Source organism: Girardinichthys multiradiatus, chromosome 8 (genome assembly GCF_021462225.1).
Source record: "Girardinichthys multiradiatus isolate DD_20200921_A chromosome 8, DD_fGirMul_XY1, whole genome shotgun sequence".
NCBI lineage: Eukaryota > Metazoa > Chordata > Actinopteri > Cyprinodontiformes > Goodeidae > Girardinichthys > Girardinichthys multiradiatus.
Window position 1 is genome coordinate 35652726 of NC_061801.1, and position 25547 is coordinate 35678272.

The 25547-nt window shown below is 39.0% G+C and overlaps 1 protein-coding gene across 3 annotated transcripts in view; it reads left to right on the plus strand.

The window, feature by feature from the left end:
* The window catches only part of si:ch211-127i16.2 (probable flavin-containing monoamine oxidase A), a 105296-nt gene extending 84526 nt beyond the window's left edge, over nt 1–20770 (plus strand). For 2 of the 3 annotated variants that reach the window (XM_047372624.1, XM_047372623.1), the window contains one exon: nt 19059–20770. In XM_047372624.1, coding sequence (XP_047228580.1) covers nt 19059–19377 — 319 coding nt within the window. In that variant the 3' untranslated portion in view covers nt 19378–20770. The remainder of the gene's footprint in view (nt 1–19058) is intronic. The other variant, XM_047372625.1, reaches the window with a different exon arrangement.
* Nucleotides 20771–25547: the final 4777 nt, after the last annotated feature.

The following is a 25547-nucleotide window of genomic DNA, read 5'->3' on the forward strand; positions in this document are numbered from 1 at the left end:
CATCAGGAGGATTATTCTCTGATGAAAATGTCCCATAATCCATTTCTAATGTCCTGTCCAAGGATGCACAGAGCTGCATAAACGAGAGCGACTGGAAAGTAAGGGGATTCAGGTAATTCATTTCTATAATGATATCTAGTCTGTAGGGAGCAGGAGAAGCTCATTACATAACGTGACTGAAACAACAGTGAGGGGATGGCGGTCCCTCATTCACATTCGGTCCCTGTATCCAAAATGGATCCCCATAGTGCTATGACCTTGACCAGATCCAGCATAAGACAAATACCTAATTTAATTGGCCAAGGAATGACTGTATTAGCCTGTAGGTGTGTGGTTTGATTTGAGATCCTTTGTATCTCATTAGAGGCTACATTACGGTTTCTGTAATAGGCCTAATTGTCTCAGAGATGGATGGTTTGTTGGACTGTTTGGCTTTGTGAGATGTTTACAGAGAAAGGAAATACCTGTGCTATCCCATAACAATTCTCCTAATCCTTGGTTCACAGTGAGCCTGAGATCAGAGCTGCAGGAACGATATTTCTTTTTTATTTGAAAGACACATCTACATGCACCAAGGTTTACAGAGGCACTTCGCATCGTCAAGATTAACAACATTGCCCCACATCCATAAATCTGAGAGGATGATCCAATATAAAACCTTATTTTACTTTGTTTCACTGCCTTGCAAATACTCCATACTGAGAATTTTACAATGAGAAACAGTTCTGTGAAAACAGAATGTCCTGCTAATAGTTTTTTCTGCTTTTGATTTTTTGTCAAACTATGAAACGATGATTTCCTTCATTAAACAAGTTTGGACGTCGGGTGTGGGCTGCTCTACTTTGTAGAATTGTGTAAATTAAGCAACAGTTGCAGTTCGCCATGGTTGCAAGTTTTTGATTAATTGCATTTTACAATCCTGGTCGCTCTCATGCACAATGACCCACTGCTAGCCCAAAAACAGATGCGGGTTGGAGTTCTGACGCACTGAGCTACCTCATCGAATTTTTCTACCGCATTGTTTCTTGACAAGCTAGATGCATCGGTCAGGTTGTGGTATATCGTTAGAACACCTGATAGCTCTGCATGTCCATCATCCACAGAAAATGCTACAGAATGAAAATACTAACATCCTACTTCAGCCTTACTTGTGACTTAGTTATTTTTTGGTAAAATTCACCTTTGTCTGCCTGGTTATGTCACAAGGTTTAATATGTTCACATTTGAATTGACTGTGAACTTTACGCTGCGCATCCGTGTGTTATTTTTGGCTTACGTAAGTGTCCTCAGCTAGCGGCACTTCAGGTCAGGAAGACCGAATGTTTTATTGTTTGCAGCAGTTTACACTGTTGTCATGTGGCAGTTTAGATTAGTGTTGCCCGACTGATCTGCGCATGCGGCAGAGCTCATTTCCCCTCCAACAGCCACATGCACCCGCCAGGCTCTTGTTTTTCTCCACTTCTCCATTATGTTAATTTATGTATTTCTTGTCAGAAAACCAGTGATTTAAAGAAGATGATGTTATTTTCATGTCTGCACTTTTCAAACTAGTTTCACACAATATCTAATGTGGGTTTTGAGTATGAGTACTTGTATTCAAGTTGGTAAAGACTGGACCAGTAAGAAATGTAGACTGAGATTTCTGCAGACTATCGGAGAATAGGGATCTGTATTATAGTTTTCCCTTCTAGAGAAGAGCTAGACAGAGTTGCTTTATTTTTAAACCAGCACTACAGTACTGCTTGTTTTAGTCTGCAGAATGTATCATTAACATTCTTCTGATTACATTTGATGTCAGTTTAAATAACGGAACTTTGTTTTTTAATCAAAGCTGTAGTCGGGTTGTGGCTAATCAACTGTGTATGTGGCTTATCAAATTTGCTGATAATTTTCCACAGTGGCTAATCATTTTGAGCTTGAGAGAAAACCCTGTGTTTGAGGATCTAGGACCTTTTCAAGGTAATGCCACAGCATCTTAATTTGGTTTATCTCCAGACTTTGACTAGGTCACTCTAAAACCTTTATGTTGTTTTTTTATTTCTTAGCCAATCAGAGGGGAACTTGCTGCTGTGCTTCATATCATTGTCCTGCTGCCCAAACCAAGTGAGCCTTATCTAGAGGTCTTGAACTGATCCTTCAGGATCCTTCAGGATTTTTTTCTAGAAAGCACAATTTATGATTCCATCAACTGCGTTGTACAGTTCCAAAAAAGGCAAATTAGCACCAGAGGCATGATGTGTCTCTTTTTAAGATCTTTTAGCCTACCTCCACGCAGGTGCAGTTATGTCATTTAGTGATTTCTTGATTCTAAAGGTCTGGCAGCAATCATGGCTGGCTTGGCTACAAAAAGTTTACTCAGCTTCCAAAAAAATGTGGTGAATCACAGTTAATTTCTAATTTAATAAGTGAATTTTCACAAAGAGCCAGGTTGGTTTTGGAAAGCTTTTTTACCTTTTATTTGCAATTAATTTGGTTATTTTTGTCTAAGTTAAAAATTGGTTTGATAAAATTCAGTGCAGCCAGTATCTGGGTATGAATGCTCCTGTATTGTAGTAGTATGGATAGGACATGTATAATGTTTATGTAGATATTACACCTAAACCCGTTACTTTCACTTATTATTTTTTATTTTGTCCACATCATGATATTTAAGCTGTTTTAAATTCCTACAGCACTTGCTGCCTCTTACAGGACATTGCCTGATATCTGAGTCTCAATATCAAAACACTATCTGCAGATCATGATATTATACCACAGATTAGGAATAAATATCCTCACAATACCCTTCCTTTACAAGGTTACAGTGCTGTGGTTCAAATACCAAGAACAGGAGCTCCACTGGGCTCCAAAATATGTGCAAGCCTTTACAGTACATCCAAAATTTAAGATTCAAGGTTTCCTAAGTGAGCTGAAAGCAAAGTGAAAAGCATGGAGCCAAGAGCTAAACAAAACCTAAACATGGCATGGGTAACAGCTGCTAAATGTTGCACCGATCTTTTACAGATTATCCAATGAAAATTATTCAGCCTCTTCTAAAGTTAGCATGAAACACTTCAAGCACATTTCTTTCATGCCAACACGTGTTCCAAATTGACTGCATAGGCATATAAATGAAATATGATTATGATATGTTCTCAGGGATGTAAAGAAGCAAACATGTTGAAACCATTCATAGTAAGGTACAGATAGTGAAAAATGATTTAGCTCCTTATAGATTCATTTTTTTTTTGTCCTAATTAAAAGTTTAATATCATCAAAAATGTACATCATGCAAAGATAACCTCAGTAAATAAAAATGTGGATTTAATCTATTAGGTGTAAAATGTTATCAAATGAAACTCTATCTAAAGAAACTCTAGAATAAGAATTAAAGTCACTGATATCTATTAGTAAGGGCTACAAAGCCATTTCTGAGGCCTCAGTTAACCACAGTGAGATCCATTCACAAAATAACCCAGAACAATAACTAAAGCAATGGAGGCTTGACTTACCTCGGTTAAGGCCAGTGTTGCTGATTCAGCAAAAGAAAAGAGACTGGGTGGAAACTGCATCAAGCTTAGAGTCCCCAGGTCTAGAACACTGGTGACCAAAAAGAACACAAAGGCTTTCTCACATTTACCACTTTAGGAAAAATATTCTGTGACTGGCAAGACACCACAAGCGGTGGTGGTGTCATTGTGTGGGGTCTTCCACAGTGATGTGTAAGAGTCATTGCCGGTTATCACAAATGATTGATGATGGTTGGTGCCGCCAGTAGCTGCCGAATGAGTTAGTAGGTTTGGGGGGGCGATGCTTTTTCACACACGGCCAGGTTGGTTTGATTAGCCTTTTCCTTTTAATAAATGAAGTCATCATTTGAAAGCTGCATACCTTTCCACAGCACTGAGATAAAACCCTGCAAACCAAATGCTGGGCACAGCATCATTTGGTCTGAAAGTTAAAATTTTTTCCAAGGGTTAAAGGAATTATGCTCATGGCATGGCACTTATTAACCCAGCACCACAGATTAATTGGTTTCCAGTTTTTTTTAATAGAGGAAGACGTCAGCAGGATATCTGCACAATTCGACATTACGGGCATTGATGGTCGGATATTTTTTGAATGGAGCTCTCCGTGTCTCAAGTCCTCAGCTTTACTTTGCTGATTCCTTTCAAATTTTAACACATCCCACATCATTGCAAATCTGAAAGCAATTAGACTGTAAAGGGTGCCAAACGTTTTGCAATATTTGATACAATGTCCTCCACACTTATTGGCACCAATGTTAAAGATGTGATAAAATGTTTCAAATAAACTTATAAATACTTTATAGCTTCATTCCCTCTAGACCAGAGGTCAGCAACCTTTACAGTCCAAAGAGCCATTATTTTTCCCACTTCTACAAAAATAAAACTGGCAAGAGCTGAAAAACCTACTTCACCCTGGTGAAAAACAAGTGTATGACTTTAAATAAATACAGTAAATTCATTTGGAAGGGCTTTCCTAAAAATGTGCAAACTGCATCACCACAGAAGAATGTTGACTGCCTTGGAGAGCAGTTGGAGCAGATCTTTTCTGTGCACTTTAAGGATTAAACAAATGTGCAACACCTGATGCGGATGTGTCTTTTATTTAAAAATCAGGACTTTTTCTTATTTTATTGGCTTATTCTGTTTTCTTGGAAAAGCTTACACCCTTTTACTAGTGATCTTTAATAAACCTCTGTGGCCATCACAGAACAGCTGGGTTTATACAGATATTAAATTATACATAGGTGGACTACACACAGGGGCGCCAAAAATAAGAGAATAATGAGAAGGATTCTAGGGGCCCATGATTGACAGGGGCCCAGAGAGGCCCCTCATACAATTATAATACTAACTGACACTCAGCAATAAACTTACAATTGACACATATATTTCATTTACGATGAATTGGTAACACTAACTTTATTTGTTTCGGAAACATTTCATAATGCCCCCTTCTCTATTTACGTAAAACGGTTCAGTCCGTCCCCTGCTCCATCAGAAAGCCACAGACAACTTTTCACAGACAGCGAGTGGAGGCGGAGACGAGAGATGCCGCATAAGTCAGGGAGCCAAAAAAGGAAAGAGAAAAAGCTCAGACAAGAGAAAGATGCAAAGAGTAGACAGTATGCCACCCAATTCTTTCACTGGAAAGGTGGGTCTCTTGGTGGTTCATGTAACAGAAAGTTCTGGAACTTTAACCTGTTGTCTATTCCTACCTTTGTCCATAGTTTATATGCTAGCTCACATTTCCCCCACATATTAGCTCATATTTCTGAAGAAAATTCTGGATTTATATATTTCACTGTTGTTTTAGTTGATAAATCAATGGAGGCAAAGTTTTAGCAAGCTGCTCTGCTAAAAAAAATGATGGATGTTCTGAACAGACACGTCAAGAGCAGCATCCCCCCCCCGTCCCACCTGCAGAAACCCAAGTACCATCTGAAGAAGGTGAGCAGCTGTGTTGAATTAATCTATTATGACGGAGAACAAACATTACAGAATAACATTTTTTGTCTATAGTCTGTATTTATTTCAGAACGATTTTAATGGTTTAAAAAGCATCAGGTATCACTGAAATATAACGTTTGGTCAGTTGTTTGGGACCCTCATCCCCCTGCTTGCTGTAGGAACATAGAACATTTCTGGTGTGTGCATTTAGTTTTTAATGGTGTTTTTTTGCCGAGATTTTATTTATTCCTCCACAGATTATAATCGCATTTCATTTCAATCGAAAAAGGTTAATTTGTATTTATGTTCTGTATTTTGAGGTGATTCATCTTAAGATAATTTTATGTTCAAGTATTTAAAGAAAGAGATGGGTTTTGGAATATAGAGTTGGTCTTGCAGCAAATAAGTGAATCTAAATTAATTTAATTGTATTTTCAGTGCTTGCCATACCAAGTAACTGTCATGTTTTTCATTTTACAAGTCTGGAAATGATAACCAAAAATATCATTACAATGCATAGTTTTGGGTGCTGCACGGTGGCACAGTTGGTAGCTGTGTTGCCTTGCAGCAAGAAGGTCCTGGGTTCGACTCCAGTTCCGGGGGTCTTTCTGCAGTTTTTTGCATGGAGTTTGCATGTTCTCCCCGTGCATGCATGGGTTCTCACCAGGTACTCCAGCCTTCTCCCATGACTGACTGCATAGTTTTATGTAAAACAGTATTAAAATTTTTTGCCGGTCTGGTGGCCGGCTATGGGGGGTCCCAGTAAGATTTCTTTTCATGGTATCCAAAATCCCTGGCGACGCCCCTAACTATACATATTAGTTAGTTGGGTTTTGATGCACTAAATGCACACCACATTTTTACCTTTTATTTGTAAAAAAAAACAAAAAAACTCTATCCTTTTCTGTTCATTTTACAATTGTGCACTACTTTGTGTTGGGCTATTCCTTACACTGTCAGTGAATCTATTAAAGTTTGTTGTTGTTAAAAGAGAAAATGTGAATCTTAAAGGGCATAAATGTATCTCCCCACGCATAAAAATCACCATCTATTCATTTCCCTGTCAGTTTTGTTTAGCTCAGCCAGTACATACGCTGAAGTCTTTGTCCTTCCTCATGTTGTCTTTGCAGTGGCCTCATCTTTTAATTATTATTTCCATGCATCGCTTTGATGCACTTTATGTAAAGTCTTTTGTGACTATATTATATACACAAGAGAAATTAAGTCCATCAATATATTTGAAAAATTTGTGAAAGGACATTTTCTTGTGGCTACAGTGAGAAACTGAAGTACTGTAGGACCTTTAAGGTTCTTTATAACAATGAATGTTGTTAATAAAGGAAGGTGTCGAGAAGTTGCCCTTTCCATACGCAGCTTGCTATTAATAAAGTGAAAATTCATAAAAGTGTGGACTGGCAGTTTCCCCCCACCCTTGGTTGGTTCTGACTGGTCTAACGCAGACAGCATGTTGGCTTCCCATGTGAGCAACTGTTACAGATAACTGTACAGCAGCCATGTCATGTGTATTTGTGCATGATCAGATTTTGTTTCAGCAAATACACGGAGGGACTCTTTTATTCTTCCTATACATCATTTCTCAGACATTGATTTGATTTATTGTTCAAAGGACATTGTTCAGGTATGATACAAATTTATTCTCATGAGTACATCAACTCTAGAACTATACCAGCCCTCAAAGGCACCTGTTGACCAAACCCACACCAGGAACCCCTCACCCCCTAGACATCCCGAGCCCCCAGGTTCTGGCTAGCATCTTTTAATGATTGATTTATATTTCATTAACAGAGTTTGAAGTCTCTGCAGCAAACAGCTTTGCTGCTGACTACATGCTGACTCCTCTGTTGTGGTACAGCTGGATGTCAGTGCATCCTACAGAGAGACACTACTGGAGTATCACTAGGATCAGGATGAATTGAAAAGGAGAGTAACCATGTAAACAAGGTACAATAACCTTGTTGCTGTGAGGATGTTTTCAAAGCATTTCTATTTCCTAATAAGCTCAACAAGAGACTTCATTATCAGAACACCTTGAAGCTTGAGAGAAATGTTACCAAGCTTTGTTTGCAAGTGTGCTGCATAGTCACCTCCAGTTCCCAGAGTTCTTGCAGAGGTTTCCTATTGTCACTCAAGAACAGGAATATATACATCGCCCTTCATACACGTGTATAAAACTAAATTCATTCTTCATAATTTTTACTGTATTGGCATTATTGAACAAAGAAATGTTTAAAAGATTCCAACCTGTAATTTTTCTACAGTTGGAACAATGTCCCGTGTTAGGAAGTAGAGTTGAAATCAGATGTTTACATATAATACACTATAAGAAACGAGAAAGAACCTTTTTTCCTCATTGTCTGACATTAAACAAAACTAAAAAACCTCAAAAAATTTTTTTTGAGGTTTTCTTTTAGTTACTTCAAAGTCAGAAGTTTATCCAGTTACACCAGGCCTGAAAGAATGAATGGGCCCACATTCAGCAAACATGGAGTGACTGTGGGACAATGAAAAGAGTAGTTGTGTTGCAATCAGCAGTTTTTGGTTTTAGTTTCAGTTTGCTCACCTGTTACAAATTAATGTGCCCCCAGGGCAAGCTGGATTGTCTTTTAATCTGTCAATGGTTGCATCTTTGTCAGCATTACTAGAAAAGCCATCTATGGGTTGAATCCATTTAGCCTTTAAAAATGTGTTTCTAGAATATTGTTGAATACATATAGTGAGCTGGCTTCTCTGATATTATTTTTGACTAAGTCTGACTTAGGCTAAGTCTCCAATCTTTCTATAGCGCTTACAAGAAATTTGTAGTAGATTTGCAGTAGAGCATAGCAAAGCTCCAGTGCAGGTGTCTCCAACCTGCAGCTCCAGAGTCATGTGTGGCTCTTTAGCTCCTCCACTGTGGCTCATAATAACTTTGAAGAAAGATGACTGAGAAGTAAGCTATATAAAAATATACAGTGTGTGATGTTTTGAATATCAAAGGCAATATGAACGATTGGATTGCATGTTTTTATGCAGTATCTGCATAGAATTTCATAAATGTAATGACACTAAAGGGCTGTTTACAGACATATTTAGGTTTAGGTTTTCAGTCCCTTTATGTGCTTTACTTCTTGAGCAGGCTACTTTTGCTTAGTATGGAAAAGACTTTGCCTAATTTTACCATTGAAAATGTTTTTCCTTCTTGTGAACATTAAAAGTTTTTCTTGGCGAAAACATCATGGGATGCGAATATATGAAAATTACCAGTCCCAGCTGTCCGGGGTTTGATTCCCAACCTTGGGACCCTTGGTGCATATATTACCCCCTTTTCTCTCTCCCTATCTCCTGTCTCATTAAAAAAGAACACACAATTAATTTTAATTATTTACCTTCACAATAAAACTGATGTTTACATAGTAGATATATACTGTAAGTAAAATAATAAATTGATAAAGTTTGTCTAGAGCCCACTGTTGGCCATTGTTATACTAAAAACCACAAGGATTGGGGGTACCTCTCTCTGTAAGGCTGTTTATAACCATTAGAAAAGAGAAGGGGTCGCACAGGTAGCAGAAACGGAGGGTGTGTTTGCACCTCCAAAACAAATTCCTTGTATGTCCAAAAACGTACTTGGCAATAAAGCTTTTCTGATTCTGATTCTGATTCTGACCTCAACCATAACTGAGCCGGTTTAGGCTAAACCTGACTCCCCCTTACTCCATCCAACAGGGAAGGAGGAAGGCAGAGGTAAAAATAATTGGTGAGTGTTGTTTCCTGTTGCATTGTGCGAAAGGTTGGTAATTTGGTTGGTAAAGCATTTTAAATCAGCTTTAACTGCATTTTGTGGACATCCTGATAGTAACAAATTACAATAGTCCAGCCTTGAAGTAACAAATGCATGGACTAGATTTTCAGTGTCCCTCCTGGACAGGATATTTCTAATTTTGGCAATGTTCCAGAGATGAAAGAAGGAAATCCTAGAAACTTGTTTAATATGGGATTTAAATGACATGTCCTGGTCAAAAGTAACACCAAGGTTTTTTACTTTATTATCGGAAAGATTTACTTTATTAAATTGGGAGGTCAATTTAATGCCATCCAGGTTAAGTGATTGACTAAGCAGTTTCTTTGTCAAAGACTCCGGTCCAAAGACGACAACTTCTGTCTTTTCTGAATTTAGAAGCAAAAAATTTTATGTCATCCAAGTTTTTATGTCCTTAAGACATGCTTGTAGTCTATCTAACTGGTTGGGCTCATAACAATTTATGGATAGGTAAAGCTGAGTATCATCAGTGAAAATGTATCCTATGCTGCCTGATAATTTTACCTATTGGAAGCATATATATAGTAAAGAGAACCTGCCCAAGTACTGAACCCAGTGGTACTCTACAATTTACCATGGAGTGTAAAGATGATTTATCATTTACATAAACAAACTGGAATCTGTCAGACAAATAAGATTTAAACCAGCCTAGCGCTGTTCCCCTGATCCCTACAGCATATTCCAGCCTTTTTAAGAGAATATTGTGATCGACTGTATCAAATGCAGCACTGAGATCTAACAGGACAAGTACAGACACAAGTCCCTTATCTGAGGCCATAAGAATATCATTAGTGACTTTCAGCAGAGCTGTTTCAATGCTATGATGAGAGCTAAAACCTGACTGAAACTATTCAAACAGGTCAGGTCTGTAATTTCTCAAGTCATCTCGATCAAGCGAAGGTTTCTTAAGTAAAGGTTTAATTACTGCTACCTTAAAAGCTTGTGGTACATATCCATTTACTAAGGATAGATTAATTATGTCTAAAATGGGGCTGGTAATCTGAGGGAACACTTCCTTAAATAATTTGGTTGGGATTGGGTCTAACATACAAGTTGAAGGTTTACATGAAGCTAATATTTCTGATAACTCAGAAAGCTTCACAGGATCACAACAGTCCAAACACAAATCAGGTTCTACAGTTACTTCCAATGTTGTCTCGCTTGCTGAGGATGAAGTAATCATCTTCGGGAGTATGCCAATGATTTTGTTTTTAATAGAATCAATTTTGTTTTTAAAGAATACCATAAAGTCATGACTGCTGAAAGCTAAGGGAATGGATGACTCAACAGAGCTATGACTATGTGTAAGTTTAGCAACTGTACTAAAGAGAAACCTCGGAATATTCTTGTTCTTTTTTGTTAATGATGAGAAATAAGCTGTTCTGGCTTGGCGAAGTGTTTTTTTATTAAACAGTAGGGCATTTTTCCAGATTAAGTAGGAATCCTCTAGGTGTGTAGAGCGCATTTTCTCTCCAATTTTCTAACATTGTGCTTTAAAGTATGCAGCTCTGAATTAAACCAGGGAGCTAACCTCCTATGAATAATTACCTTCTTTTTCAAGGGGGCTGCATTGTCTAAGGCACCACGCAATAATTAAGTAACACTGAATAAGAGAATCAATTTGTGAAGGGGAAAAAATAAAATGATTGCCCTTCACTGTCTTTTTCTGTGATAATGAGGAAATTAAAAGTGAAACAGCATTGACTGATAATGATAAACTATAATGAAATTTTCTTTCAGGTGTGGAGTACTCGGTTAAATTAAACTCAAAGGTTATTAAAAAATGGTCAGACAGGACAGGGTTATGAGAAAATATTGTCATGTCTTTACACTCAATGCCATATGTCAGCACAAGGTCCAGAGAATGAAGACAAAGATGGGTAGGTTTGTTAATGTTTTGAGCAAAGCCAATTGAGTCTAAGATAGCATTAAACACTATATTTAGGCTATCACTTTCAGTGTCAACATGAATGTTAAAATCCCCCACTATAATAACCTTATCTGTATTTAACACTAACTTAGATAAAAAAATCTGAAAATGTATCTAAAAATTAAGAGTAAGGGCCTGTTGGACGGTACAAAACCAAAAACAGAAGTGGTTTTAGTGCTTTGCAATTTGGATGAGGAAAACTAAGGATTAAATATTCAAAAGAGTTGTAGCTGTAAATTGGTCTGGGATTTATCAATAAATTGGACTGAAAGATGGTTGCTACTTCTCCTCCTCGCCCAGTATTTTGAGGTATGTGAAAATTTTAATAATTGGTAGGAGTTGACTCATTTATAGTAACATAATCCTCTTGCTGCAGCCAGGTTTCTGTGAGACAAAATAAACAAATCTGATTGTCACAAATCAAGTCATAAACTAGCAAAGTCTTTGAAGAGAGAGATCTTATGTTAAGTAAGCCACATTTAATTGTTTTATTTTCCTTTCAGTCTGAGTTGTGTTTATTTTTATGAGATTTTCATGATTTCCTCCTTTTAGAATTTTTTTATCTGAACTATTTTATCTATTCAATTTTGGCCATGGGCGAGACACTGTTTTAACAGGGTAATGGGTGGGTAGCAGTACAGAAGCTGCAGAGAAGAGTGTTAAACTACAACCCTGATTCCTGGTCTGAACCCTGGGTTGTCCGAGTTTTGGAGAACTAATAAATCTGGCCAGATTCCTAGAAAGAAGAGCTGCTCCATCCAAAGTGGGGTGGATGCCGTCTCTCCGGATCAGACCAGGTTTTCCCCAAAATGTTCGCCAGTTATCAATGTAACCCACATCGTTTTCTGGACACCACCTAGACAGCCAGCGGTTGAATGACAGCATGCGGCTAAACATGTTGTCACTGGTCAGATTGGGGAGGGGACCAGAGAAAATTACGGAGTCCGACATTGTTTAGGCAAACTTACACACCGGAGCAACACTAACTTTGGTGACCTCCGATTGGCGTAACCGGGTGTCATTACCGCCAGCGTGAATAACAATCCTACCGTATTTACGCTTATCCTTAGCCAGCAGTTTCAGGTAGGATTTGATGTCGCCCGTTCTGGCCCCTGGCAAACATTTGACATATGGCCTACCATGGCCTCAGGTTTTCCTTCGGGCTTGTAACATTTCCTAATCCAACATGTACCAGTATAGCTAGTAGCTCAACAGCATAAAACAAAGCAAAAGTCCTGTCCCTTTTGCTGGCCTTTCCATGTCAGCTGTTTAAGTGGCAGCCTGTAGGAAAAGGAGACATTTCTCTGTAGAAAATACAATTTTCTCCGAGTATGTGATGTTGTTAGCATGAACTGGCTACTTAGCAATTTATGTTCTCTAACTGAAAAAAAGAATCCACATTTTTAGTTGCCAATGGTCTAGCTGAACGTGACTGATACTCTCACTAGCTGATTGGTTGCAAATATTTCTTATTATTTCAGCTCTTTGGCACTATGACAATTTAAACTGGAAAAAGATGGTTCACAGATTTTACTCACTAGGACAATAAAGGATGTTCTATGGCAACAGTGGTGAAAAAAATACCCCCTGTAACCTTGACCTGAAAACAGTTCAGATGAGGAACCTTTATAGCTGAGGGCAGCTGGAAGGCAATGAAATGTTAAAGGTGAATCATATTGTGCTATAAGTGGCAAATTCATTAAAATGAGTTTTAAAAAGTGATGAAAAGAGAAAGCTTTCACTGCAGTAATAGAGCAGCTGATTAGATACGAGGTGTATGATGAATATGTTGATTTTAAGGAGGTTTTGCTTAAATCATCTCCAGCTGGACAAATACAGGAAATTTCCCTGACTCTTACACAGTTTGTGCCTTTGTGGACACGTGTTACATGCTGCCGGATGTTTTAGGCTGCATGTGATTGCAGGGTTATTCAGGGACATCGTATTGGATAAAGGCATATAATGTCTAGCAAAGCTATTTCATAAGCCTTAAACATTTTCACATTTCACAAACATAAACTTCAGTGTATTTTAGTAGCCATTTTTCTGACTAGCACAAAGCATTTTTCTGACTAACACAAAATTGCCTGATTGTGAAGGTAGAGAAAAATGCTGGAAGATGGACCTGCTGTCAGTTTCTCTTTTATCATTCCTCCATATTCAGCTCCTGGAAAGCTTCCCCACAGCATGATGCTGCCAGCTCCTTGCTTCTCTGTAGGAATAGTGTGTTCAGGGGTTTGTGCAGTATTAGTTTTCCTCTACATGTACTTTTTTTCACAAAGGTCAAAAAGTTCTGTTTTGGTCTGATCTGACCATAGCAGCTTATACAGGTTTACTGTATATCTCTTATACCAAACCACAAACAGGAATTATTATGGCAGTGTTTCAACTACTTGCCACTTTTACATAAGGGCCAAATTTGTGGCTTGCACAACTAATAGTCCTGTCTACAGACTATTCCACCTGAGCTGTGTATCTCTGCAGCTCCTCTGGAGTTACAATGGGCTTCTTGGCTACTTCTCTGATTAAATCTCTTTTTCCTGGCCTCTCAGCCTAGTTGGATGGTGATGTCCTGGTAGGTTTGTAGTTGTGCCATACTCTTTCCATTTTCAGATGATGGCCATTGAACAGTGCTGTGTGGGATGTTTTTTTCCAACCTAACCCTGCTTTAAACTTCTCCACAACTTTCTCCCTGACCTGTCTGCTGTGCTCCACAGTCTTCATGATGTTTGTTCACCAATGTTCTCTTACAAAACTCCAAGATGATTAAAGTATATACAAGTGGACACTATTTACTAATTGGGTCAACTCTTAAGTTATCTGGCTGGGTCAACTCTTACGCTACCTGGCTGTAAAGGATTGTACTTATGGTGTCAGAGTAAAGGGGGCTAATTGCAAATGCATACCACGTTTATTTCAGATTTGTATATGTATAACATGTTGAAAACCTGTTCCATTTTCCTTCCACTTCAGTTGTGTTGTGTACACTGGATCAGTTATACCATATAACTAAATGATTGTGGCCACATTGATATCAGGGCTATAAAGTAGCTAAATAAACCCTCTATATTTCTGCAGAGCCCTTGTCTCCTGCTTTTTGGGAATTGGCAGTCATGGTTTGCACCAGTGTTGACCTACATGCTAATGTTTCTGATTTTCTCTCATTGGACTGGAGCTTTTTTTATTCTAACTAATGACTGTCATAAATTTGCGTCAGGTTGACAACGCTGTTCATGTCTACAGCACTTGATGTACAATAGAATTGACACCCAAACTGCATAGAGCAATGTAATATCATGATAGATGGAGTGACAACATATTTAAAATTATCTCATGAAAACTGCGGCTCATCGGTGACTATTCCTTAACATTGTTGATATTGAACACATTTCTAAAGACACTCTTACATCTATAGCCTACTTTTTAATTCAGGACTGAAGATACAGGTGCATCCCAGCAAACTGGAATATCATATATTTCATTGAGTAAAGATTTTTAATTCAGAAACATAGACCTGTTGAAAATTTTGTCTAAACAATTAAAGTCAGGGCTGCTTTTGCATTATTTAGTGCATCAGTGTGGCGTGGCATGGAGGTGAGCAGTCTCTGGATCTGTTAAGTTGTTGAAGAAGCTCAGGTTGATTAATAGCAGCCTTCAACCTGTCTGCATCAATGAGTCAGCTGTCTCTCATCTTCCTCCTGACAACAATCCACAGAGTCTCTGGTCAGGCCAGTTAGGGCCAGGCCAGATATCATGGTCATTAAATCAGGTGTTACTTCTGGTCATGTGAGCAGGTGCCAAGTCCTGCTGGAAAATGAAATCGGGTCTACAATTTTCTGATACATGCTGCATTGACTTTCGACGTGATAATACACAGTGAACCAGCAGATGACATGGCACACCTAATTATTACTGACTGTGAAAAACTGTATTCTGTGCTTCCCCACTCTTCCTGAACTCTAACATCATGATTTGTAAATGAAATGCAACATTTATATTCAGGAAAGACCATCAGCAAGATGCTTTGATATTGTGTCTGTAATGGGATTGGCTTAACATAACATTGTTAACACCTTAACATTGTTGATTTTTCACAAAAAAATATAATTTTATATCTTTATGTTTGAAGCCTGAAATGTGGCAAGAGGTTGAAAAGTTCAAGGGGGCCGAATACTTTTGCAAGGCACTGTATATATACAGTACAGACCAAAAGTTTGGACACACCTTCTCATTCAAAGAGTTTTCTTTATTTTCATGACTAAATATTGTAGCTTCACACTGAAGGCATCAAAACTATGAATTAACACATGTGGAATTATATACTGAACAAAAAAGTGTGAATCAACTGAAAATATGTCTTATATATACTCTTGGCATTCTGTTGATGAGCTTCAAGAGGTAGTCACCTGAAATGGTTTTCCAACAGTCTTGAAGGAGTTCCCAGAGATGCTTAGCACTTGTTGGCCCTTTTGCCTTCACTCTGCGGTCCAGCTCACCCCAAACCATCTCGATTGGGTTCAGGTCCGGTGAGTGTGGAGGCCAGGTCATCTGGAGCAGCACCCCATCACTCTCCTTCTTGGTCAAATAGCCCTTACACAGCCTGGAGGTGTGTTTCCGGTCATTGTCATGTTGAAAAATAAATGATGGTCCAACTAAACACAAACCGGATGGACTAGCATGCCGCTGCAAGATGCTGTGGTAGCCATGCTGGTTCAGTATGCCTTCAATTTTGAATAAATCCCCAACAGTGTCACCAGCAAAGCATCCCCACACCATCACACCTCCTCCTCCATGCTTCACGGTGGGAACCAGGCATGTAGAGTCCATCCGTTCACCTTTTCTGCGCTGCAAAAAGACACAGTGGTTGGAACCAAAGATCTCAAACTTGGACTCATCAGACCAAAGCAAAGATTTCCACTGGTCTAATGTCCATTCCTTGTGTTCTTTAGCCCAAACAAGTCTCTTCTGCTTGTTGTCTGTCCTCAGCAGTGGTTTCCTAGCAGCTATTTTACCATGAAGGCCTGATTCACACAGTCTCCTCTTAACAGTTGTTCTAGAGATGTGTCTGCTGCTAGAACTCTGTGTGGCATTGACCTGTTCTCTAATCTGAGCTGCTGTTAACCTGCGATTTCTGAGGCTGGTGACTCGGATGAACTTATTATCCACAGCAGAGGGACTCTTGGTCTTCCTTTCCCGGGGCGGTCCTCATGTGAGCCAGTTTCTTTGTAGCGCTTGATGGTTTTTGCGACTGCACTTGGGGACACTTTCAAAGTTTTCCCAATTGTTCGGACTGACTGACCTTCATTTCTTAATGTAATGATGGCCACTCGTTTTTCTTTACTTAGCTGCTTTTTTCTTGCCATAATGCAAGTTCTAACAGTCTATTCAGTAGGACTATCAGCTGTGTACTGTATCCATCTCCTGCACAACACAACTGATGGTCCCAACCCCATTTATAAGACTTGAAATCCCACTTATTAAACCTGACAGGGCACACCTGTGAAGTGAAAACCATTTCAGGTGACTACCTCTTGAAGCTCATCAACAGAATGCCAAGAGTGTGCGTAGCAGTAATCAAATCTTTGAAGAACCTGGAATACAGGTCCTTCTCAAAATATTAGCATATTGTGATAAAGTTCATTATTTTCCACAATGTCATGATGAAAATTTAACATTCATATATTTTAGATTCATTGCACACTAACTGAAATATTTCAGGTCTTTTATTGTCTTAATACAGATGATTTTGGCATACAGCTCATGAAAACCCACCATTCCTATCTCACAAAATTAGCATATCATTAAAAGGGTCTCTAAACGAGCTATGAACCTAATCATCTGAATCAACGAGTTAACTCTAAACACCTGCAAAAGATTCCTGAGGCCTTTAAAACTCCCAGCCTGGTTCATCACTCAAAACCCCAATCATGGGTAAGACTACCGACCTAACTGCTGTCCAGAAGGCCACTATTGACACCCTCAAGCAAGAGGGTAAGACACAGAAAGAAATTTCTGAACGAATAGGCTGTTCCCAGAGTGCTGTATCAAGGCACCTCAGTGGGAAGTCTGTGGGAAGGAAAAAGTGTGGCAGAAAACGCTGCACAACGAGAAGAGGTGACCGGACCCTGAGGAAGATTGTGGAGAAGGGCCGATTCCAGACCTTGGGGGACCTGCGGAAGCAGTGGACTGAGTCTGGAGTAGAAACATCCAGAGCCACCGTGCACAGGCGTGTGCAGGAAATGGGCAACAGGTGCCGCATTCCCCAGGTCAAGCCACTTTTGAACCAGAAACAGCGGCAGAAGCGCCTGACCTGGGCTACAGAGAAGCAGCACTGGACTGTTGCTCAGTGGTCCAAAGTACTTTTTTCGGATGAAAGCAAATTCTGCATGTCATTCGGAAATCAAGGTGCCAGAGTCTGGAGGAAGACTGGGGAGAAGGAAATGCCAAAATGCCAGAAGTCCAGTGTCAAGTACCCACAGTCAGTGATGGTCTGGGGTGCCGTGTCAGCTGCTGGTGTTGGTCCACTGTGTTTTATCAAGGGCAGGGTCAATGCAGCTAGCTATCAGGAGATTTTGGAGCACTTCATGCTTCCATCTGCTGAAAAGCTTTATGGAGAGGAAGATTTAATTTTTCAGCATGACCTGGCACCTGCTCACAGTGCCAAAACCACTGGTAAATGGTTTACTGACCATGGTATCACTGTGCTCAATTGGCCTGCCAACTCTCCTGACCTGAACCCCATAGAGAATCTGTGGGATATTGTGAAGAGAACGTTGAGAGACTCAAGTCCCAACACTCTGGATGAGCTAAAGGCCGCTATCGAAGCATCCTGTGCCTCCATAAGACCTCAGCAGTGCCACAGGCTGATTGCCTCCATGCCACGCCGCATTGAAGCCAAAGGATTCCCGGCCAAGTATTGAGTGCATAACTGTACATGATTATTTGAAGGTTGACGTTTTTTGTATTAAAAACACTTTTCTTTTATTGGTCGGATGAAATATGCTAATTTTGTGAGATAGGAATTTTGGGTTTTCATGAGCTGTATGCCACAATCATCCGTATTAAGACAATAAAAGACCTGAAATATTTCAGTTAGTGTGCAATGACTCTAAAATATATGAATGTTAAATTTTCATCATTACATTATGGAAAATAATTAACTTTATCACAATATGCTCATATTTTGAGAAGGACCTGTATAAGACATATTTTCAGTTGTTTCACACTTTTTTGTTCAGAATATAATTCCACATGTGTTAATTCATAGTTTTGATGCCTTCAGTGTGAAGGTACAATTTTCATAGTCATGAAAATAAAGAAAACTCTTTGAATGAGAAGGTGTGTCCAAACCTTTGGTCTGTACTGCATCTGTCTGTGGTGGCATCTTGTGAATCTCTTCCAAACTCTTAAATGGGCTTTGCTTCACAATTGTCTTAAGGCTGCAGGTGTCCTGTTGCTTGTGGACCTTTTTTCTATTGAACTTTTTCCTTCCACTCAACTTTTCATTATTTCTGGATATAGCACACTGAACAACCAGGTTCTTTTGCAATGACCTTTTTATGTTTTAATCTGCTTGTGGAGGATGTCAGTGATTGTCTGCTGAACAACTGACAAGCCAGCATTCTTCCATGTGATTGTAAAGCATAACATGACTTCTCTTTTCTGGAAATCATTTTCTGTTTGTGTTATGTAAAATTGTAAATTTAACAGAAAAAACCTTGAAAAATTATTCTGTGTATTATGAATCCTTATAATATTTGCTGAAATATATACTTTTTAAAGTAATTTTCAAATTTTTGTAGATGCTCCTGGGTGAGTATTTAAAGATGTTCTTGCTTTTCTGAATTTACAGGATCCACTGGGCTGGCACTGAGACTGCCACACAGTGGTGTGGCTACATGAGTGGTGCCGTGCAAGCGGGTCAGCGAGCAGCTCTGGAAGTGCTGGCTGTAGTCTGCCACATGACCCTGACAGCAGAGGAGAAGGAAGCTCTGATCCAGGGTCAAACTGTCAGGAGTCCTCCAAAGCAAACCCCGTTGTCTGAGCTCCTCAAGCCACTCATAAAAAAGTCTGTGGTGATACCAGTACTGATGATAAGTGCTGCTCTCCTGCTGGCTCAGCATCCAAATGTGCTGGTAAAAATCAAAACTTACATAACAAATACTTTCTAAACAAGCAAGCATAATTCAGTGCTATTGTAACAAAACCTGTTGGAGTTATGTCCATTCCAGCTAGAAAATTTACAAAACTAAAGTGCAGTCATGGCCAGGAGGAATGACTGCTACAAGTCACTCCCTCCCTGTTGGATGGAGTAAGGGGGAGTGAAGTTTAGCCTAAACCGACTCAGTTATGGTTGAGGTGCAAACCTGTGCGACCCCTTCTCTTTTCCAATGGTTATAAACAGTCTGTCCGAGAGATGTACCTCCAATCCTTGTGGTTTTTAGTCTAACAGTGGCTACAACTGGCCTCTAGATGGACAAACTTCATCAGTTTATTATTTTACTTAGTACCCCTACACATAGCCCGTTCTAAATTGGCCAAACTCTAACACTCAGTAGTTAATTCTAACCTCCCCAACAACCCCACACTTTGAAGTGCCTTGAAACGACATGTGTTGTGAATTATAATATAAATATAAATAAAATATAAATATATAAATAAAACTGAATTGAAAAGTTTAATCAAATATGTTGTGTTTTACCAGCTTCAGTTTTCATGTTGGTGTTTGTCAAGTTTAGATCCATGAAATTCTATTAAAGTGCCTGTGACATGGAATTTTTATGATAAATCTAATAATATATGTGGAAAGGAAACATTGATAAAATATTTTGAAAAGTTAATTGATGCTGCTAATATGAATAGTTTCTGAGATACATGGTCATAAATTTCACTCAAAAGACACATCCAGACCACTCTTTTGCGATTTTGTGGCGCTCTTTTATGAGGTGAATGCCGCCTGTAAACTGACCGCTGCTACAATGGCTGACAACGAAGACCGCAGTGAAGAATCCGATGTTTCTTTGGATATATTTCAGTCACTATCAAAGAGAGACGAAGCAGAGTCAGAAGAAGAAACTCAGCTGTCATCAGTGGCAGAGCCCATTTTGGGTGATGCTCCTTATATGTTGGAGATGCTAGCAGAGACAACCGCGCCACCTGGCAGTGAAACAAGCCATGGCGAAGCTGAGCAGTATGGAGTAGTAGCAGCAGACACAATGGATGATTCAATGGTTTAAAATTACCTGGTGTGTCATTTGTTTAAACTTTATACTAGAATCATTAGAGAAACAATGATTTATATATATATCTATATATATGTATTGTATGGGTGTGTAATTAATTTTAATAATAAAACTTTGGCTTATTATTATTAATAATAATAGAAATTTAATTTTGGATTTTTAATTATTAACAATAACTATCAACTACATTTGCAACAAGAAAGTTTTCTTGATCCGTTTAGCTACAGCAGCAACAACCTTTTCGTTGGCGAATGTTTTTCCCATCAGATGCTCTGAACAGTGTGGCTACAGCATCTGCTTCAACATTGTCCTTCGTCTGTCAGATATCCTGACCTCTGACATCATTCCACTTGTGAATTCAGAGGTTTGTTGTTTGAAGCAGTTTGCTAGATAGAACTCCGATCACAACTGGCTGTGCTTGGTCCCTTCTTAGTTTTCCAGCTCTGATCCAGACAGCTCTGATCCTCTTTGCTTCAGGAAAGTAATGCAGACTAACGGCTGCTGTTGTAGCATTGCTATTACAACCAGCAGTGCACAGATTCATCATGTTAACGCTGTTTTTAACGCAACTTGGCTTTGCCTTGAACAGTTTATCATTGCCGCTCACACAATGAGTGACCGGAGACTTCCCCTTTCACGTCACTTCCAGGTGACTTTGGACTTGCAAAATATGACAACAAAATATGCTTATTTTGTGTCACAATTGTCTTTTATCACCACTCTATGTTGAATACTGCCCAATTTCTTCAATGTTAAGATGTTTACTTTAAATTTCTGCATTTGTGGAAAAGCGTGTGTCACAGGCACTTTATTGTTTCTAAATCAATCAGTCTCATAACTTCTCAGATCCGATCTGAAGGATGAATTCTTTTTGTCACATTAATGGAAGAACAAGTAGGTTCCGTGTAGTCCTCAGAGTAATCCATTTATTTAAAATCAACGTATAGATGAATACTTCAAATGAAAAAGCAAAGACTGCTGAACGCTGTGAATCACTCAAAACTTTATCATAAGTCAACCAACATCTTTTAATGGTTGAATAATTAAAACAATTGACATAAAACAAACAACTAACCAAACCATTCTGCTTCAACAGAAATCTGGCAAGAAATAATAGCAATTTAACAAACATATCTCTTTAAACAGACTTTCTGCCTCGGTTCATAACATTGAAGATGGATTTTAATTGGTTTTATCCCTAGCATACTATTTTTACTTGTTTACTAGTTCTGCACACTTTTTTCTGTAGTTCCTTTTCTTAAATTGTTGTTGAATCTTTTCTCTGTTATTGTATCAGATTTATTTTTATTTTTGCTGTTCAGCACTTTAGTGGAATCTAGGCTGTTTTCAACTTTGCTTCATGAATGAATTGATAAACACCAATTTGAGTGTATACAGTAATTGTTCAATGGAAAACTTTAAAAACCAGAAAGTGAACACTCAAAATTGCAATTATTAAAACTGTTTAAAAGTCTAAGAAATACCAGACGTTTATCTGGTTGACCTGAGCTTTTATGGCCTATTTCTGACTTCCAGTGCCTAACTTTTGTCTATGACAGAAAAGGAGGAGAAAGAGATGAAATGGAAGGTTTCAGGGCTACCTTCCTGCAGTAGTTTTAACAGAACAGGCAGCTGCCAGAAATTAAAGAATGGAGAACCTTACTTAAGGTCTGAATCATATTGTTTCACATCTCAAGAAACCTTCCAAGGTCTCTTTAGATGTGCCGTTCCGGACACCCATCTCTCAGCTGGGATGGCAGCTGATGCTCAGCACAGCAGCTGTTTGCTTGGTCTGAGGTGAGGAAGGTGGCGCTGTTCCTTCTGGCCTAGATTAAGGAACACTCGATGCAGGGACTGACTCTCATCCACATCATCTGCAAAAAGTAAAGATGAGACCCAGAGGTTTTCAAACCATACATCCTCCTCTTCATGATTACTCCTTGAGAACCTGTCCCTGAACACCACAAACGGGACACAATGCAGCCCTAGTGGAATCCAAACTGCACTGGGAAAAGCCTCAACTTTGTACCAATAATAATGCAAACAAGGCTCCTGTTTTGGTTATAAAAGGACCTGATAGCCTTAAGGGCCTCCCAGCACCCTGTACACCTGCAGCATCTCCCTCAAAATACCACAGGAAAGACTTCTCCAGATTCACAAAACAAATGACAGTCAAATTTAGATGATCTCCTGTGCAACGGTAAAGATCGTGTGTGTTGTTCTATGGCCAGGACGAAAACCACATTGCTCCTCCTGAGTCTGAAATTCAACAACTGGTCGAAGCCTCTGTTCCAACACTGTAGGGTAAACTTTCCCAGAAAAGTTGAGAAGTGTAATCATTTGTCAGGTGGATTACATTCTCCTGTCCCCTTAATTAAACACTATTCAACTCCCAGTTTCTTTAAAATGTGTTTCTTAAAGGTTTCATGAAATTCTGTGAAATCCTCAATCATCAGAGATATTACAACCAATAACTTTACTCTTAATCCTTTGAGAGGTGACCTTTTATTGCATTTGAAGCATATAATTCACATTCAAATAAACACAGATTCACATTCATTGGATATCTAACTGCATTCAAATTCAGTATTCCACACAATCATTATGAATAATTAAAGCAAGGACAGATCACAATTTAAAAAGTGCTGAAATTCTCAGTAGTAAAGTAGTTTTTATGCACTTTAACAAGCAGTGAGACCTTCATTTGGAGCATATTCACCTTTGGGTCTAATCATGTTTTTTTAACTCGACATAAAAAGTCATAATCAGAAGCTGTATGTTTGGATCCTTTTCAATGCAGTCCAAAGTGTCCTTTAAAGTGAATAATCTTATATAAAGGTTTCTACACAATTTTCTGGTGATGTCATTTCTCCCTGGAGCCAGTCGGTTCTAAGCTGAGACTCAAACGTTGACAGGAAAAAGACATGAGAAGCAAACTTTGTTTAATTCATATTTATATGTGCAGGTAAATATCATTGAGATGTGAGATCACATTTTCAAGACAGACCTGTTGAAAAGTGGCCCAACCAAACAAGAACAGCCTGATCCCCTGGTCCAATATGGCTGCATTGACTGTTTTTCCTTGTGCTGTACGCTTTGCTACATTTGTCTCACTCTCACATTCAACAGGAGAGACAAACCTCAGCTTAACCAGCTCAAGGTTACTTTATGCCAATATTTCAGTTTCAGAGTTTCAAAGTGATCCAAACTAGGAAACCATCAAGACAGTGGGAGCTCCTCTTACTAATGTCCAGATTTGGGTTTGAGGAACAGATGGCATGACAGCTGGACTGACCACAAATAAGGCGTCCTCCGATCACTTCTATCATGGTATTTTTTGATGGCCAAGCTGATTGATCAAGGGTGGCTCACTCTGAGTCCAGTCCTTTTTTTTCCCTTCTTCCAACCTTTTTATCCTAAACCAACACCAGGTTTTATAACCTGAAATGTATTTAAAGTCCAGAGAGAGTCCAGAAACTTTGATAAAATTAAACCTTTAATCAGCTTGATAATGTTTTAATCCTGTATCAGATGAATGGCTCCTTACCAGGCCTCTGCAGAGCTGAATTGAATGTTGAAGAGGGAATGTGTGTTGGAGAAGGGATGCACATAAAAGCTGCAGAATAGACGCCCTCAAGGACTGGACTTGGCCACCCCTGATTTAACTGGTTTAAGTAAGTTTCTATTAGCTTTTAAACATAATTTCTACTCAGAGAAATAGATTAAAATCTACCTAAATAAAATTATTGCAATTTTTTGTTTGTTTTATCATTCTCATGCAAAAATAGCTGAAATCCTTGAGAAGTTTGATCTGAATACGCAGGGCCACAGATCGGTTGCATCTTGTTCAAACACGTTCGCAGGGAGACAACAGAGCCTAACACGACTTCCCAGATTGCCATAAAACCTGCATGACCAGCTTGGAGTGCAGCCGTGGGCCCATTTGTGTGTCTTCAAAACACCAGCAGATATTCAAATGAGTGTAAGATGGATGAACTCGTCACGCAGTACTAACATCCCTGGCTAAGTGATTTAATCAACATCACTAGATTGCACAGTCGATTGAAAGGATTTTTGCCAGCCCCTGTGTGTCCTCTAGAGAGCATCTGAAAAGCATACTGATCACCATGACTCTATTGGCACCACAGCTCACTATTTGTAATCACAGGTTAGAACTGAATGAAGTGCCTGTTTAGTCCACACTGAAAGGCGGCCGTCGTCTCTGAACATGTTTGCAAGGGTTTGCATGCAGCTCTCTTGCAAATTTTACAATGGATAAAAAAGATACCCATTGTTTGTCTGATATGACCTGCAAAGAGAAAGATCAGAGGTCCCCTCTCATCCCAGTGAGCAGAGAGCATCCGCTTGATTATTATTGTGGCTTGGCAGTCGGCGGCTTCCCTTGTTAGTTGCTATGTTTTTCATCATACGATGCAGACCACTTCTGGTTTCAGCAATGAATACAAGTGGAGGGCAAAATGGCAAGAATTTAAATGGAAAAGTCATATTACAGTGTGATGAATATGAACTTCTCTTAGAGATCTGAAGGCCAATTTCAGCATGCATCATGTGAAGGTAGCGATAAAAAGATGGAAAACGAAGCAACTTTCAAATGAATACTGGCAAAGATCTCAGTAAACTACACATGAATTAAGTTGATTAATTCTAAATGCTTCCAAGCCTCTTATATTTCATGTTTTATTTATTTCACCGTTAAAACAGGCACAGTGATATTACTGCCATGTCCTCCAGGCATGAAAACAAACAAAAAGAAATGGTTCATGACAAATCCTAAAGGAAGATTGTTTGGTTGATGAACTCATGCTCCTTTTTTTCAACCTTTTGCCACATTTCAGGCTTCAAACATAAAGATATAAAATTAAACTTTTTTGTGAAGAATCAACAAGTGGGAAACAATCATGAAGTAGAATGACATTTATTGGATGTGTCAAACATTTTTTTAACAAATAAAAAACTGAAAGGTGGGGCGTGCAATATTATTCGTCCCCCTTGCCTTAATACTTTGTAGCGCTCAGGTCTCTTGCAGACTCCAACAGGTTTTCTTCCAGAATGGTCCTGTATTTGGCCAAATCCATCTT